The sequence below is a fragment of the Austrofundulus limnaeus genome, unplaced genomic scaffold (assembly GCF_001266775.1).
Source record: "Austrofundulus limnaeus strain Quisiro unplaced genomic scaffold, Austrofundulus_limnaeus-1.0 Scaffold607, whole genome shotgun sequence".
NCBI lineage: Eukaryota > Metazoa > Chordata > Actinopteri > Cyprinodontiformes > Rivulidae > Austrofundulus > Austrofundulus limnaeus.
Window position 1 is genome coordinate 228,550 of NW_013953009.1, and position 15,419 is coordinate 243,968.

Sequence of the window (15,419 nt, forward strand, 5' to 3'; positions counted from 1 at the left end):
GTTTTGCACTGCTATTTTTTACAGTTTGACTCTTTAAAATGCATATTTAAGATGTTTAATGTGAAAAAAAAAACTTGTTTCCTGAAGAAAAGAAAAATGTCATTCTAAAAATGTTTGGATTTGTTTGATTAAGCCAAATACAGAATTCAGTAATGTAATACTTGATTTCATAGTTAAAATTGTGAATTAAATGTTATCTAAGGTTACAAGTGGAATTAAGATGAATTAGTAACTTTGAGCTAAATGTTTAAAATGTATGTTTAAAAAGTTTTGTATGTGTTTTGTAGGTTTTTCACCTATTCATTGATTCACACTAACTGGTGAAAATAAAAAAGGGTTGAGTGAAATCCTGAAGTCTACAAGTCCTCCTTTTCAAGTGTGGGAAGCCATGAAATTAAAGAACACTTGACAATGTTAGCTAAATGAAGCAAAACAGTAGCTTAAAAGGACATGAAGCCAGCAAAACATCACAAATCCATAGCTAAAAGTTAAAATTAGCATAACACCTAAAAGCAACAAAACCAACAAAATGGAAGCTAGAAGCAAAAATTAGCTAAAAGCTAAATGTTGTTTGATTCAACAACAAGCCATGAGCAGAACAGGAAAACAAAAAATAAAGCACGTATGATTTCAAATAAAATAATGTATGATTGAAGAGACACAATTATTTTAATGAGAACATTTATTTTAAACCAACTTTTAGTATTATTAAAGGTTGAGAATCAAAAACATGTACAAGTCTTACAAGCACACTATTCCCAACTGAGCTTAATGTTTAGATAAATTATAATTAAAATGGCACCAAGTATGAAGAACGTATGTTTACGGTTATCTCAGTTTTGTCAAACACTCACTCCAGCAAGGGTTGGAAAGCCAAACTGTCCTTCACAGCCAGATGTGTCTTCAGACTCTCCACTATGTCCTTCTGATGGAAAACCAGCATGTTGAACGACTGGCTCTTGTTGATGACCTCTTTCAAAAATGTCGCTGAGGAAAGAAAACGTCACAAAATGAGGAAAACTTGGATGTTTTTATTCCGAGCATGCAGCTCAAGCTATAAAATTTATTTTTGCTACTTACTGAAATGCTCTGTAAGGTTGAGATCTCTCCATTTTGTTAGTCCTTCTGAGAAGTATGTTTCTACTTCCTGTAAATTTAYAACAACTTCCGGTCAGAACAAAACACTGTAATTTACAAAATAAAAACGGTTAAAATTGTTCTCAGTGTTTCGTACAAACCTCTGCGTAAGACCCGGTTCTGTCAATCCGATGGATGACATCAATGTTGACATTAGAGAGTCTTTCAGCAAAAGTGAGAAACTGAATACAGGAAATAATGAAATGCTACAAATTAGCTTGTTATGCTAGCAAGATAAGTACAGTTTAAAGCCTTCTTAAATTGAATAGGATAAAATGGCAACTGTGGCAAGTTTAAATACATTTAAAGTTTTATTATACAACGTAAACAACTGTTTTAAAATACAATTACAAACTCTCTCACCCTGTATGTGTTCTCAGATTTGTGATACGACGACTTGCATTTGATTTTCATGTCGGCTTCGTGACTTACAAACAACTTTAATTTATTCCGAAACCAGTCTCACGCCTAAATGGAGTCATAAAACCGCAAATTTATGCTTTAAACTACGTATTCTACAATAAATTTTGCAACTATTTACACACACGCCGAAATCAGAGAGCAGCCATGTTGAACAAAGCATTATGGGAAAATTATCCCTCGTGGTGGAAACAAAGATGAAAAAGTCACGAAAGAGTGTAACCCCCCGTCACTTCCGCGTTTGTTTGTAGCCTCGCATGTTATCCGAAAGTTATAAACAAACAATGCTGACAAAGAAAACAGGCTAATTTACATATAAAAAATAATTATATTGAACATGTAGCCTCTAAACTATAGCTTTATTTAGCTCAAAAAATCAAAATCACGTTTAAATATTTTAGTGTATTACATGGTAGAAATGACGCTCTGAAAACTCACAATCTTCAGTTTTTTTTATGTTCACTCAGTTTATTAGTGATTAAATGGCTTTATTACAACCATCAGTATATTTACATGTGGTTTTACAAGCAAAAATTTTCAAACACAGTTTGACTAAAGTTTTGTCTTACATCACAAACAATAAAATTGAGTATATAGTTGCCAAAAAAAAAAAAAAACTAATTGTTTGTGGTCAGATGGGACATTGTGTTGTCCACATTGTCTGCTGCTTGTTCTTGTGCAACATGCTGAAGCATGAAACATTCTGTCCCATTGAAAGCAGAGCAGTCAGTGGTTAGTTTTTGTTCTGGTTTCCTTTGAATCTCTTTTTACAGCTCAGTTGGTTTAATGTGGGAGGAAAGAGAAACGGCACCAGCAGCACTTTTTATACCTTCCCTTCTGAGGAACAAGGGCTGCTTGACAGTCAAATAGAAATTACAAATAGAGGGAAAAACAGAATAATAAATAACAGAAATATTAGCTTGTGTTGATTAGTGGCAGCCATCCTGATCAAAGTGATTCCTCTAAGATCCAATAGGTGGTTCATAGGATATTTTGCTAACTCAAAAACAAATGCACACAGATTTGGACACACACGATCGCCCGCCTCTCATGGCACCAAGTGTAAAATAAAGAAAAAAACTTCATTTTCACCCACATTTGGGCTGTGTGCAGAATAAGTGTGGACACAATTTTAGTGCTTTTAAATTTTTTATTTTTGAAGCAAAAATAAAGAAACATGTAACTATTTCTTGAAAGCGTACATGCAAAAAAAAAACCAACAACAACAGTAGAATTTTCTAAAATATTAATAATAAAAAAGGCATTTAAACTATAAATAATAGAAAGTGATGTCCCATAACCTTTTGGACCTCAGGGACACACAAGAGCATTCCTCCTTATCTCCGACACACACACACACACACACACACACACACACACACACACACACACACACACACACACNCACACACACACACACACACACACACACACACACACACATAAAAGGTTTCAGTCTGTGGTCCTGCACTCAGCTCTGTGTTGAGTGAGCAGGTGATGTGCCAGGACGTCCATTTACCCACAGAGGACCGTCTGTTTCTGGGAGTAGAACTCATGGAACAGTCAGATTAACTTTTCAAACTTTTATTTAAAAAAACTTAACAAAACAAAACAAAAAAAACTTTTTTTACAAGAATGTCTCCAGAAGCCAGCTCCTTTGTAGCTCTGGATTATGTGGTATTTGCTCTCATGCTGGTGGTTTCTGCTGCCGTTGGGATCTACTTCGCCTGGACTGACAGGGGACAGAGCAACTCTGGGGACTTCTTAATGGGGGGCCGCAGACTGACCGCCCTGCCCGTCTCTCTGTCCCTGACCGCCAGCTTCATGTCAGCCATCACAGTCCTGTCCCAACCGGCTGAGGTAAGGCCAACTCACAAATACAGCTGTATGTTTTGTTCCACTTTTAGAAATCTTCCTGCTTTAACTCCATCCAGGTGTACCTGTACGGAGCTGGCATCGGGCTTTGTGGTCTGGCCTTTTTGTTCACCATACTGATCACCTCTGAGGTCTTTCTGCCCGTCTTCTACAAGCTGAGCATCACCAGCACYTATGAGGTCAGTGTGCTTCCACCTGAGTCGTGTTGCAGAACACAACGTTTTGTTTCAGAAGGAATCTGGAGGAGTTCTGGTTATCTTAGACTTCAGGCTCAGTCAGGTGAAATGTTTTGCACACTTGCAGAAAACGTGACTTACTCTGCAAATAACAGGCTGGTGATAAGCTTACAGTGAGGCACAAAAGAACGGGTGGTAATCTGCAACTGGAAGGTGGCATCTCTCCAACCCATCTCAGGAGCTGCACAGAAGCTAAAAACCAGCCGAGGCTAAAGTCCAGGTCCACAAAACAACCCTGATGATGAATAATGTGCTGAGAGCTGAATGGCTTTGATCAGATTGTCTGAAGAAGAAAAAACTTAAAGTGAAAAGCAGCAGAACGATAGCTGAAAGCTCTAAAACAAAAGTAGCAAAATACTTACTAAAAATAGCAAAACAATAGAAACACAAATTAGCAAACCGCTAAAAGATTAAAAGTGGTGGTGCAGAGAGCACAGAGGGGCTATCACCTTGTCTGCTCAGAGGTTATAAAAATATAAACCTATTGTTTACATAAAAATCACCAAAACCACCCAGTTCTTGGTTTTTTTTTTTCCAAAATAAAAGCTTGTAACAGTTCACTTTATTCTTTTATTGTTTTGATGAACTCTTTGGGAGAGGTGGGGAGTGGTGACGGATGTGGGGGGCTCAGCTTGGTTTGAGGAGGACTTTGAGGAAAATACTGGTTTAATGCATCAATATAAAAAGACCCATAACAGGTAAAATGAGCAAAACATGAGCTAAAGTTAGCAAAACTGTAGCCAAAAATAGTTACAATCATCACAACAGATAAAAGCTAACAGAATACTAAATTAGAGAAAATATTCTGAAGCTTATATGTTTAAAATAAATGGTAAGAGATGTTTGTAGGAGGGGAACATAGAGAAGCTGTCATGCTGACATTTTTCCTCTGTTTTAGTATCTGGAGCTGCGTTTCAGCAGAGCGACCCGTCTGCTTGGAACCATCCTCTTCATCGCTCAGATGGTGAGTATGGGAGCAGTAAGCTGATAATTACAGGTGAGTAAAACCTCAGGCCTGTAACCTGCTGGAGGTTTTGTCTTTCTGTTACAGATCCTTTACACGGGGATTGTGATTTACACTCCGGCTCTGGCTTTAAACCAGGGTACGTGGATCAGATCCATGAAGAGCTCTTGACCTCACTTAACTCTGCAGCTGACTGCCCACAGTCTGAAAGCTTCTYCTCTCTCCACAGTGACTGGGCTAGATCTGTGGGGGGCCGTCATCTCCACAGGCGTGGTCTGCACCTTTTACTGCACAATGGTATGTCACTGAACACACATGCTCATGACATGTTCTGATGACATCATTTTCTGCATGTTGCTAAAACAGCTGCTTGTGGTCGTTGCAGGGGGGTCTAAAGGCCGTGGTGTGGACAGATGTCATTCAGGTGGGCTCTGAGGTCATAAAACACCAAAATGAGTGTCACATTAAGAGGTTAAGCCGTCTGACTGAACCTGGGAAAATGACTCATATTTTGCAGCTTTATTGTGGGAAAACCTAAAAAGAACGGTTCAGATCTTTTGAAGTGGGAATCTGGGAAAAGATCCTTATTCCTTGTTGTGTTAAATCACTCTAATTTGGGAGAAAAAAACAGTTTATTTCTGGTCATAATAGCAACAATCAAATAAATTTAAGAAATAGCTGATAGTGGGACATTTTGCTTTACTGTTTTGATGGACTTGCGACCTGTCCAGGGTGTACCCCGCCCCTCGCACTGTGACTGCTGGATATGGGCACCAGTGACCCCCGTAACCCTGCAAGGAAGAAGCGGGTATAGATAATGGATGGATGTTCACTCTGTTTTTACATTTGCAAAACAGTTCATCAAATTTAAGTCCTACATTCCATCTGATCTGTCCAGGGTGTACCCCGCCCCTCGCACTGTGACTGCTGGATATGGGCACCAGTGACCCCCGTAACCCTGCAAGGAAGAAGCGGGTATAGATATAATTAATGTATGGATGGATGTTTTAAAAAATATATTAAAATTTGATCAGAAATGCAAAAATAATAATTTTTTCTGCTAAAATGCAATGAATGCTAAAAATACTGCTGAAATTAGCTCAATAAGCTAAAACTGAGACTTTGAAGTTAAAAAAAACAAAATGTGAGCTAAAAAAAGAGTAAACCCCTAGCTAAAAGCTAAACATAACAAAAGGCTAGCTAAAATATAAAAGAAGCAAAAAACTATATAACAAATACAAAAGACTAGCTAAAAGCTACATGTAGCAAAAGGATAGTTAAAATATAAAAAAGCAAAAAAACTACTTAAAAAGAGCAAAGGACTAGCAAAAGTTAGATATAGCAAAAGGCTAACTAAAAGCTAAAAGATGCATAAAACTATATAATACAAGATGCATAAAACTAGATAACATAAGCAAAGGGCTAACTTAAAGCTAAATGATGCATAAACTAGATAACACAAGCAAAAGTCTAACTAAAAGCTAATAGATGCATAAAACTTGATAACTCAAGCAAAAGGCTGAAGCTAAAAGCTGCATGAAAGTAGATAACTCAAGAAAAATGCTACCTTAAAGCTAAAAGATACATAAAACTAGATAACTCAAGCAAAAGGCTAACAAAGCTAAAAGATACCTAACACTGGATAACACAAGCAAAAGGCTAGCTAAAAGCTAAAAGATGCATAAAACTAGATAACACAAGAAAAAAGATAACTAAAAGCTAAACATAGCAAAAGCCAAGGTAAAGAAAGCAAAAACTAGATGATGATTTAAATTTAAGAACTGAATCAAATCAGAGCCCCAACTGGAATAAAATTTTAAATTGAACCCGTGTGTCTCTCCTCGCAGCTCGGCGTCATGTTAGCAGGTTTCCTGAGTGTCATCTTCAGATCTGTGGTCCTGCAAGGCGGAGTGGTCGCCATCATTTCAGACTCACAGGACGGAGGAAGACTAAACCTTTGGGAGTGAGTATGATGGAAAACTGTTAATGTGGTCTCAAGCAGAAGACGTTTGGACAGAACAACCTCAGCAGGTACAAGGTGGATGATGACCTAGTTACAGTATGTTTTCTAAATCAAGATATTTCTGTCAATCTCACCAGTTAATTCTTAACACCAAACCGAACAGTGAAAGTCAACTTGATTGATGTTTCAATAGTTGACTGAGTTGAAAATTGTTGATGTGAATCCTTGACCCACGTCATTTAGAGTAGTTGATAAGAGGTTTAATCACTAATCTGAGAAAAGGGTATTTTCTTATCTTAGCAGTGAAATCATTAGATCCTTCCACAGACAGGTTAACAGAAGTGTTTTTAATGACCCACATGACAGCCAGGCATCAAGCTTTAAACTTACGAACCCTCACAGTCTTAAAAACCCCAGAAGACGTTATTAGCTTTTGACTTCCCACAGTAAAACATTGGACTATTGTTCTATTGTTGTTGACATTATCCAAGATACAATTTCCAGCTTTAATGATGAATTTTCAGCAAAGATCATCCACAATTAGTGCTTTGTTTTTGAGCAACACTTGTAAAATGTCCGTTGGATAGTCGAATCTTGGATTCAGGTAGAGCAGTGTGGTTTTTGTCCTGGTTGTGGAGCAGCGGACCAGCTCTACACCCTCAGCAGGGCCCTGGAAGGTTCATGGGAGTTCGCTCAACCAGTCTACATGTGTTTTGTGGACTTGGAGAAGGTGTTCAACCATGTCCCTCTTGGACTTCTGTGGGGGGTACTCCGGGAGTATGGGGTACCAGGCGCGTTAATATGGGCTGTTAGGTCCCTGTACGACCGGTGCCAGTGCTTGGTCCGCATTGCCGGTAGTAACTCGAACTCATTTCTGGCGAGAGTTGGACTCCACCAAGGTTGCCCTTTGTCATTGATTCTGTTCGGAACTTTTATGGAGAGAATTTCTAGACGCAGCCAAGGTGTTGAGAGAATCCTTTTTGGTGACCTTAGGATCGTATCTCTGCTTTTTGTGGATGACRTGGTCCTATTGACTTCATCAGATCCTGATCTCCAGCTCTCACTGGAGCGGTTCGCAGCAGAGTGTGAAGCGGCCGGGATGAGGATCAGTGCCTCCAAATCCGAGACCATGGTCTTGAGCTGGAAAAGGGTAGGGTGCCTTCTCCAGGTCGGGGAGAAGGTACTGCCCCAAGTGGAGGAGTTTAAGTATCTCAGGGTCTTGTTCACGAATGAGGGAAGAATGGAGCTGGAAATCGACAGGTGGACTGATGCTGCATCTGCAGTGATGCGGGCGCTGTACCAGTCTGTCTTCCATGTCGAGAGGAGCTAGCTGAGGTGGTTCATCTAGTTAGGATACCTCCTGGACGCCTCCCTGGTGAGGTGTTCCGGGCATGTTCCACTGGGAGGAGGGCCAGAGGAAGACCCAGGACATGCTGGAGGGACTATGTTTCTCGGCTAGCCTGGGAATGCCTTGGGATTCCACCGGACGAGCTGGCCCAAGTGGTGGTGGAGAGGGACGTCTTGGTCTCTCTGCTTAGGCTGCTGCCCCCGAGACCAGACCTCGGATAAGTGGTAAAAAACGGACTGACGGACAATCAGACTTGTAAAATGTACCCTCAGTCACCCCACTGACACACTGGATCAGGAGTCCTTTTAGGTAGCTCTGCAGTTGTATACATGGAACCCAAATGTTTCTGTGGACCAGAACTCAGCAGACAAGATTGTAGACCAATTACATGTTTATACATGAGAAGCTTCTATTGGCCTGATCCAATTTGGTACCATTAAATGAACTGTAAGTGCAGAAAATATGACTTGGCATCTTATTTTGGTTCAGAAACAAGCAATCAAACAATCAGAAAGCTCGAACAGGAAGCCCAAAGTAAATTCTTTTAGATTTTTTTGGGTTTATTTTTACATATTATCTTCAACTTTTGACGTAAAACCTTAAAAAGTCAGACTCAACTAACACTATGTTACAATTTGAAAGTGATCAGTGGTTCCAACTATGATACAAACAACAGTCTTACCTCCAAGAACACATCGCTCCTTTATAYTGCTCATAATCATAATAATTAGGACTGCAATGGCTTGGATGGCCAAGAATTACGGGTCCCAAACTTCTACAATCATTAAACCTTTTTGAAGTCAGCCTCTGACATGGATGAAAACTTTGGTGTTTCTTTTTGTCCATTTCACCAGCTTCGACATGAACCCTCGAAGGAGACACACCTTCTGGACCGTGACGGTCGGAGGGACATTTCTCTGGGTCAGTGTCTATGGGATCAACCAGGCCCAGGTTCAAAGATACATCTCCTGCAAGAGCATGACCCACGCCAGACTGTGAGTCCACTGTGTTTCACTTTTGCCCCTTTTCCACTAGTGCCACTTAGTGTAGTGTCGGTACATATCGGTACGGTTCCAAGCCATTTCCATTAGGCCATGTTCTTGGAACCAGCCATTTTTTAGTACCTACTTTGTTGTGGTTCCAAGCGGTCCCAGTCGACACCAAAATGCAATGTCAGAACACTGTTCTTCACTGATTGGCTAGGGGGTGGAGTCACTGGTTGCATCTGAGCTGCTTTTACAACAACAACTCGAGGTGACATTTTTTCATATGTAGCAATGATATTAGTCATGTTTCCAATTTTAATTCAAAATTTTAGCAAATTTTTAACATTTCAGAACTTATTTGGCAAATGTGTTTCCATCTCTCATTTTTGTGCATTAACTTATTTTTTGAAAAACCCAAAAACCACCTCCACCAACCACTCAAAACACACCCACTGGAACCGGACTGGAACGTCAATACTGACCCGTTCCGACACGGACCGTACGTGGAATTAGTGGAAAAGGGACATTAGGCATCTCGAACTTATTTAGTCACATAGAGAAGTTGTACTGCCTGATGACACGTTTTCATTTGTTTGTAGTTCCTTGTACATCAACTTGCTCGGCCTGTTGTCCATTATGGTGAGCTCGGTGTTTGCAGGATTGTGTCTGTACTCGGTCTATAAAAACTGTGACCCGTGGAGCACCGGACTTATTTCTGCTTCTGATCAGGTGCGACTGCGACAAACTCTCGTCACTCATCTGTTTGTGTTTGAAAGTTTCCAACCATGAATCGTCACAAGCCTCAAGCCAGCATCATCTTTTTATGTTTATGTTTCATATGCTGTGCTACGTTACCCCTCATGAATCAAAATGTTCAGCTCATTCAGGAGTGCTATGCTTTTTATTATTTTATAGTAATTTAGGTTTTAGCTACAATTTTGCTACTTKTACTTTTTAGCTGGGCTTTTGCTACTTTTAGCTATAATTCCTCTACTGTTGGCTAGCTTTTAACAAATTGTAGCTACTGTTCTACATTTTTTACCTTGCCATTTGGCACTTTTAGCTACTATGCTTTGGATACTTTAAGCATTAGGCCAGCCATTTGTTACTTATATTTTCTAGCTGTTTAGTACATTTAGTTTTTAAATAACTTTCTAATACTTTTAGCTTGCTAAAATTTAGCTACTTTTAGTTAGCAACTGACCTTTTTAGTTATCATTTTTCTGTCTCAAGTTTGCAGCTAACATTTTGATTGTTGCTTTTAAGTGGAGTTGTTTAATTTTTCACTTCTAGCTGGCACTTTTTATCTTTTAGCTAGTTTTTTTTTAGCTACTTTTGCCTGTTGGAACCGTCAGCTGCTCACCATTGCTACTTTGAGGTTTTACCTATTGTTTTGCTACTTTTAGCAGTTTTAGCTTTTATAGTGTTGTTTTTTTTTAGCTTTAACTCAACATTTATACTGCATGTTTTTTGTAGCTGATGCCATATTTGGTGATGGACATCCTGAGGGACTACCCCGGCCTCCCTGGACTCTTTGTAGCAGCTGCATACAGTGGATCCCTGAGGTCCTTATTTCATCACTAAACTGTTTTTCTTAATGTACTCAACTTGAATTGTTGACCTTTTCTTAAATATTTTGTTTTTTCCTTTGCTTCTCATTCCAACACTCAGCACAGTGTCTTCCAGCATCAACGCTCTGGCTGCAGTGACCGTGGAGGATCTCATCCGACCCTACACCAACTGGTCTGAGAAACACCTGTCCTGGATCTCAAAGGGAATGAGTGAGTGGACTGGTGAAGGTTGAAATGTGAGGCCGTTTGGTAAAAATCTATGATTCTAATGTCAAACGTTCTCCCAAACACAGCTTTTTTCTATGGAGTTGTATGCATTGGAATGGCTGGACTGGCCTCGCTCATGGGAGGGATCCTGCAGGTACAGTGGGTCTGATAACAAAAACCCAAAATAAAACTCTTTAAGCATGTTATCATTTGTTTAAAGGACAAACTGTAGCCTATAATTCATTCTTCTCCATGTCCAGGCAGTGATCAGTATTTTTGGGGTCATTGGAGGTCCTTTACTCGGCTTGTTCACACTGGGCGTCCTGTGTCCATGCGCTAACTCCAAAGTAAGCCTATCCTTTTTCAACTGACCCACTTCAATATTTCAGATAAATACTGATGCTGTTGTAGATATTTAAAGTGACAGTTCAGTTCTTTCTGAGGCCATGGTCCTCCATCAGAAAAGGATGGATTGCTCTCTCCAGGTTGGGATTGCTGCAGTATTGAGGATGATGAGGTTACGCTCTCTGTTTACCAGTTAGTCTATGTTTCCTCATCTATGGTTCCAACTCTGGGTAGTGACTGAAAGAATGGGATCTTGGATGCAGGTGGTTGAAATTATTTTTCTTCACAGCTGAACTTAGTGAAGGCCTGATTGACAATAAGCTACATCTCCCATAATGTATGCTGATGATGTTATCCACTAAATGATGACATTCCCACCACTAGATGGAGCTGTCCAGTGTTCAAAGCAGTCAGTAGCTGGAAAAAAATCACTGTGTATAACCTCCATTTCACTGCATTTTCAGCAGCTAATTTTGCTGCGACCCAGTTGTACTGGGAAGTGTCAATTTCCTACTTAGAAGTTGTAAATTTATACTGGAACACCCCTCCAGTGGGGATTTTCTGTAAACCTCTTTTTTACTTTTTATAATATGTCTGTTGTATTTATTTCACRTTCAGTCAGTCGTATACATAGTTAAGAAGACGTGACAAAATGATGTTTCTATGCAGGAAATACCAGGTAGAGCTCATTGTTTGTTAGTGGAGCTCAGCGGTAGCAACGAGATGAGGACCGTGACGTTTCTTGTTTAGTTGAAGTTAAATACAAATGTTGAATTTAATTACCACCATAAGACTCATGTTGCCCTCAGTCAAGYGAAGTTTGACACCACTGCCATAAAATATTTCACACATGGAATCAAACCCGCAACTTTCCTGTCTGACAATCAGCTACCCCTGTAGATGGATGGAGTTCATGTTTAAGAAATTAATATATTTTCTGTTTATTTACCACATTTTGGTTGTATTTCATCAGTCTAATCAGAAGAAAAAATAACTTCTTCAAACTAATGTTCAGATAAAATGTCAGTAGTTCAAAACTTCACTTGATTGGGTTAAACCTTCTTAATATTTCTGTTTACTAAAAGGTCATATTTACCGTTCTTGCCTGCCTGCAGGGGGCTGTGTCAGGTCTCCTGTCAGGGCTGGTCATTTCCCTTTGGGTGGGCATCGGAGCCCAGGTTTACCCGCCGCCCCCCGAGGTGGTCCATCCTCTGCCGCTGAGGACCGACGGCTGTAACTTCACCACAACCAACACCTTCAACTGGACCGCCACGGCTCTGCCAACACAACCCAACTCCACCGTTATCGTTCCCATCCACGATGGCAGCAGGTGAGTAACTGATTATAACTCTTAGACGACGTGCACAAAAGGCTGGGTGCATGATAGAGCTTTAATCTGGTCTAATCCTGTCCCGGCAGCAGGCTTGCATTGGCAGACGTCTACTCTCTGTCCTACCTTTACTTCAGTCCAATTGGAACAATAATAGCCATCAGCGTGGGGCTGATAGTCAGCGTGTTAACTGGTAAATGACTTTAAATATTTAGAAAACTCTACTTTCTGATTAATAGTTTTTTACTTATACTTTTAAAGGAGGCTGTAAGCTGAAAGTGGAACCAAGGCTCTTATTAAAGAAGGAGGACACAACGTTTTATTACTTCATCAAGTTATTTAAATGCAGAGTGAGTCCCGTCTGCACAGAGTTCATTTCATAACATAAACACTAAACCAGATCCTGACTTCCTGCATTTTTCTCTGCTCAGGTGGAAAAACGAAGCGGACAGTTCGACTTAAAGGACAGAGAGAAGAAATTCGGCAGCAGCAATCCTGCGTTCTGCGATTTCGAGCTGACAAAAAGCAGCATCGCTTCATGAAAAGCTTGTTTTACAGTTATTTGAATCTGTTTTTTCAATCTTTCTAAGATCATGTGTACAATTTGTTAATAAAGAAATGGATTCATGCAGCGACTCTGTTGTTTGCTAAAATACAAGCTTGGGCAGAAAAGATTTTTCAAACGTCTTGTGAAACGTTTTTATGAAAGTCTCAGTGATCACTCGACCTTGCAGGATGAGTGCAAAAATAAGACTATTGGTCAACAAGTGGTTGCTACATCCTCATAGCAGGAGGTTATATCTATTCCTAAACCAATTATTGATCTGATTAATGATAGGCTGGCACCATTAACTGAGCAGCTGGCCCCGGTAACTGAGAGGCCAGTCCTTGCAAATGAGAAGACTATTCATTTGTGTTAGCATCAGAGTGGCTAGCAACTAGCATTGATAGGCTGGCGTTAGCATCAGAGAGGCTAGTGACTAGCATGGACAGGCTAGCGTTAGCATCAGAGAGGCTAGTGACTAGCTCTGATAAGCTGGAATTATTATCGGAGAGGCTAGCGTTTAGCACAGATAGGCTGGCATTATCATCGGAGAGGCTAGCGTTTAGCACAGATAGGCTGGCATTAGCATCGGAGAGGCTAGCGTTTAGCACAGATAGGCTGGCATTAGCATCGGAGAGGCTAGCGAACAGATATAGCCTCCTGCTACAACGATGTACCAACCGCTGGTTGCACAATAGTCTTAAATTTGGCCCTCATACTGCACCATACTTCATACATGTCAACCTCTTTGGACGTTTACCTGTATCAAGAGCCTCAAAGATCCATAAATTTTGCAAAAATCTGTACGTGTCTGTGGTCTGTCGGCTGCGGACATGAAACCTCCTGCTGCGAAGCAGGAGGAGAGCGGAAAAAGTTCAAAACCTATTTCTAGCGGCAGAACAGGTTGGAAGATGGCTGTTTGATGTTATTTATTGTTTTTTAAATCAGCCTACAGGCTCTGACATGTTAGATCATTTGAAAATGAGGTTTTGGAAAAAATACATAAGACTTGAAAAAATCCGTGAGATTGCTCCATACGTTCGTTTACCTGCAAAATGACGCAAAATCCTTATAACTTACAGACTATCCATACAAGTTTAGACTAAGATGAGAGGAAATGATGGAGGCAAACTGTGAAAATGCAAGGTGTCACGCCCAGTTTTACCTCAATACTAGCCTGGTAAAAACCAGACCCTGTCCTTCACTTTGTTTCGTACAAGGATCTGGACTTGCTGCATAGAGAATCTTGCAGGAGGCGTGGCCTCTGCTGAAGCATGTGTGTTGTCGCTGTGACGGAGGCTAAGCTAAGAAGCTAACCGGAAATCTTGCGTGCTGTAAACAACCCTACTGAGAAGAGAAATATACAGAGCCGAATGAGACGGCTGTAAATGAGAGCTGCTGCTTTGTCAGACAAATTTAATTTAATTTGGAAGCCTCATCAACAGAGACTGGCTTCTTTCACTTCCTCCACTGCCGTATGCTAAAATAACTAGCAGACACTGTGCAGAACATCGACGTCATTCAAAACTCTGTCTTCTGTTTGCTGATTGGCCCAGGTAAAATAAACTACAAGCAGACTCTGCGCAGAAAATTGATGTTCTGTTCTCTGATTGGCCCGGCTAAAAATCTGCCAGCGAAATCCTTGTCAATGGGAGAAGTGGACGGAGCAGAGAAGGAAAACTAGAATTGAGCGGAACTGCGTAAAGTGTTAAAATTACACTTTCAAATTTGCTGTGTAATGACACCAGTGTCTGTTTTACACCCCTCTACACAGAAAAAGAGTAATAATCACAGTCAAATGTCAAATTAACACTCATATGAACCTCCAGTGTTAACCATCAATAACTCAATGCAGTGTTGAAAAGCATGAGAATCAGAGTTGATTTGTCACCAGTGGAGTACCTTTATAACTCTGCTAGAGTCATAATTACTCTCATCAGTTATTTGACTTGAAGTGTTAAGTTTTATTAACACTGTACAGTGTTAATTTTTAACTCTGTTTACAGTTAAATTGTACTCTAAAAGTATAACACCATGGAAAGAGTAAAATTGACACCAGTTCAGATAAGGACCAAATAGACTCGGACACAGTGTTAAATTTAATTCAGTGTTGATTTAACACTGCAAAATAAAAGCATTGGAGCATAAAAACATCCACGTCCGTTTAGCAAAGACTGAATTCAAAACACCTTCAAATGAAAACTAATTTTAGCCTCTTGCACCTGTGATCCCACCTTTGTGACGTCACGAACAGTGAAGAGTCAGTGCGTGTTTGTCCACAGGGGGCGCTGTCTGGGCTCATCATGGGTTTCGCTGGCACCCTGTGCATTATGGAAGCAATTGTGTTCCATAATCCTAATTAAAATGGATTAATAGAAATGCTGTTTCATTTTCAACATGTACCTGATTTTTTTGACTCATAAGTAAAATTATAAATACATAATCCAAACTGTATGTTCATTTTCTTCTCCAAGACTGCTCAAAGTGTAAATT

The 15,419-nt window shown here is 40.1% G+C and overlaps 2 protein-coding genes across 3 annotated transcripts in view; one reads left to right on the plus strand and one right to left on the minus strand.

The window, feature by feature from the left end:
- The window catches only part of utp20 (UTP20 small subunit processome component), a gene marked incomplete in the record, with an annotated part of 32,575 nt that extends 30,871 nt beyond the window's left edge, over positions 1-1,704 (minus strand). Inside the window, 4 exon segments of the mRNA XM_014027005.1 lie at positions 855-987; positions 1,081-1,147; positions 1,239-1,319; positions 1,501-1,704. Of these exon segments, the coding sequence (XP_013882459.1) occupies positions 855-987; positions 1,081-1,147; positions 1,239-1,319; positions 1,501-1,551 (332 nt within the window).
- A 507-nt stretch (positions 1,705-2,211) lies between these two features.
- On the plus strand, positions 2,212-13,011 carry slc5a8 (solute carrier family 5 member 8). 2 transcript variants are annotated; one of them, XM_014027008.1, is made up of 17 exons: positions 2,212-3,417; positions 3,492-3,611; positions 4,567-4,632; positions 4,720-4,771; positions 4,862-4,929; positions 5,018-5,056; positions 6,480-6,595; positions 8,798-8,938; positions 9,529-9,658; positions 10,406-10,494; positions 10,601-10,710; positions 10,794-10,861; positions 10,968-11,054; positions 12,168-12,382; positions 12,475-12,575; positions 12,644-12,732; positions 12,814-13,011. In XM_014027008.1, exons 1-17 carry the CDS (start codon positions 3,193-3,195, stop codon positions 12,922-12,924), a joined length of 1,827 nt encoding a protein of 608 aa, XP_013882462.1. In that variant the 5' UTR covers positions 2,212-3,192; the 3' UTR covers positions 12,925-13,011. The 2 variants fall into 2 exon arrangements, with proteins under 2 accessions (XP_013882462.1, XP_013882461.1); XM_014027007.1 differs by having other exon boundaries at positions 2,213-3,417; positions 12,472-12,575.
- Positions 13,012-15,419: the final 2,408 nt, after the last annotated feature.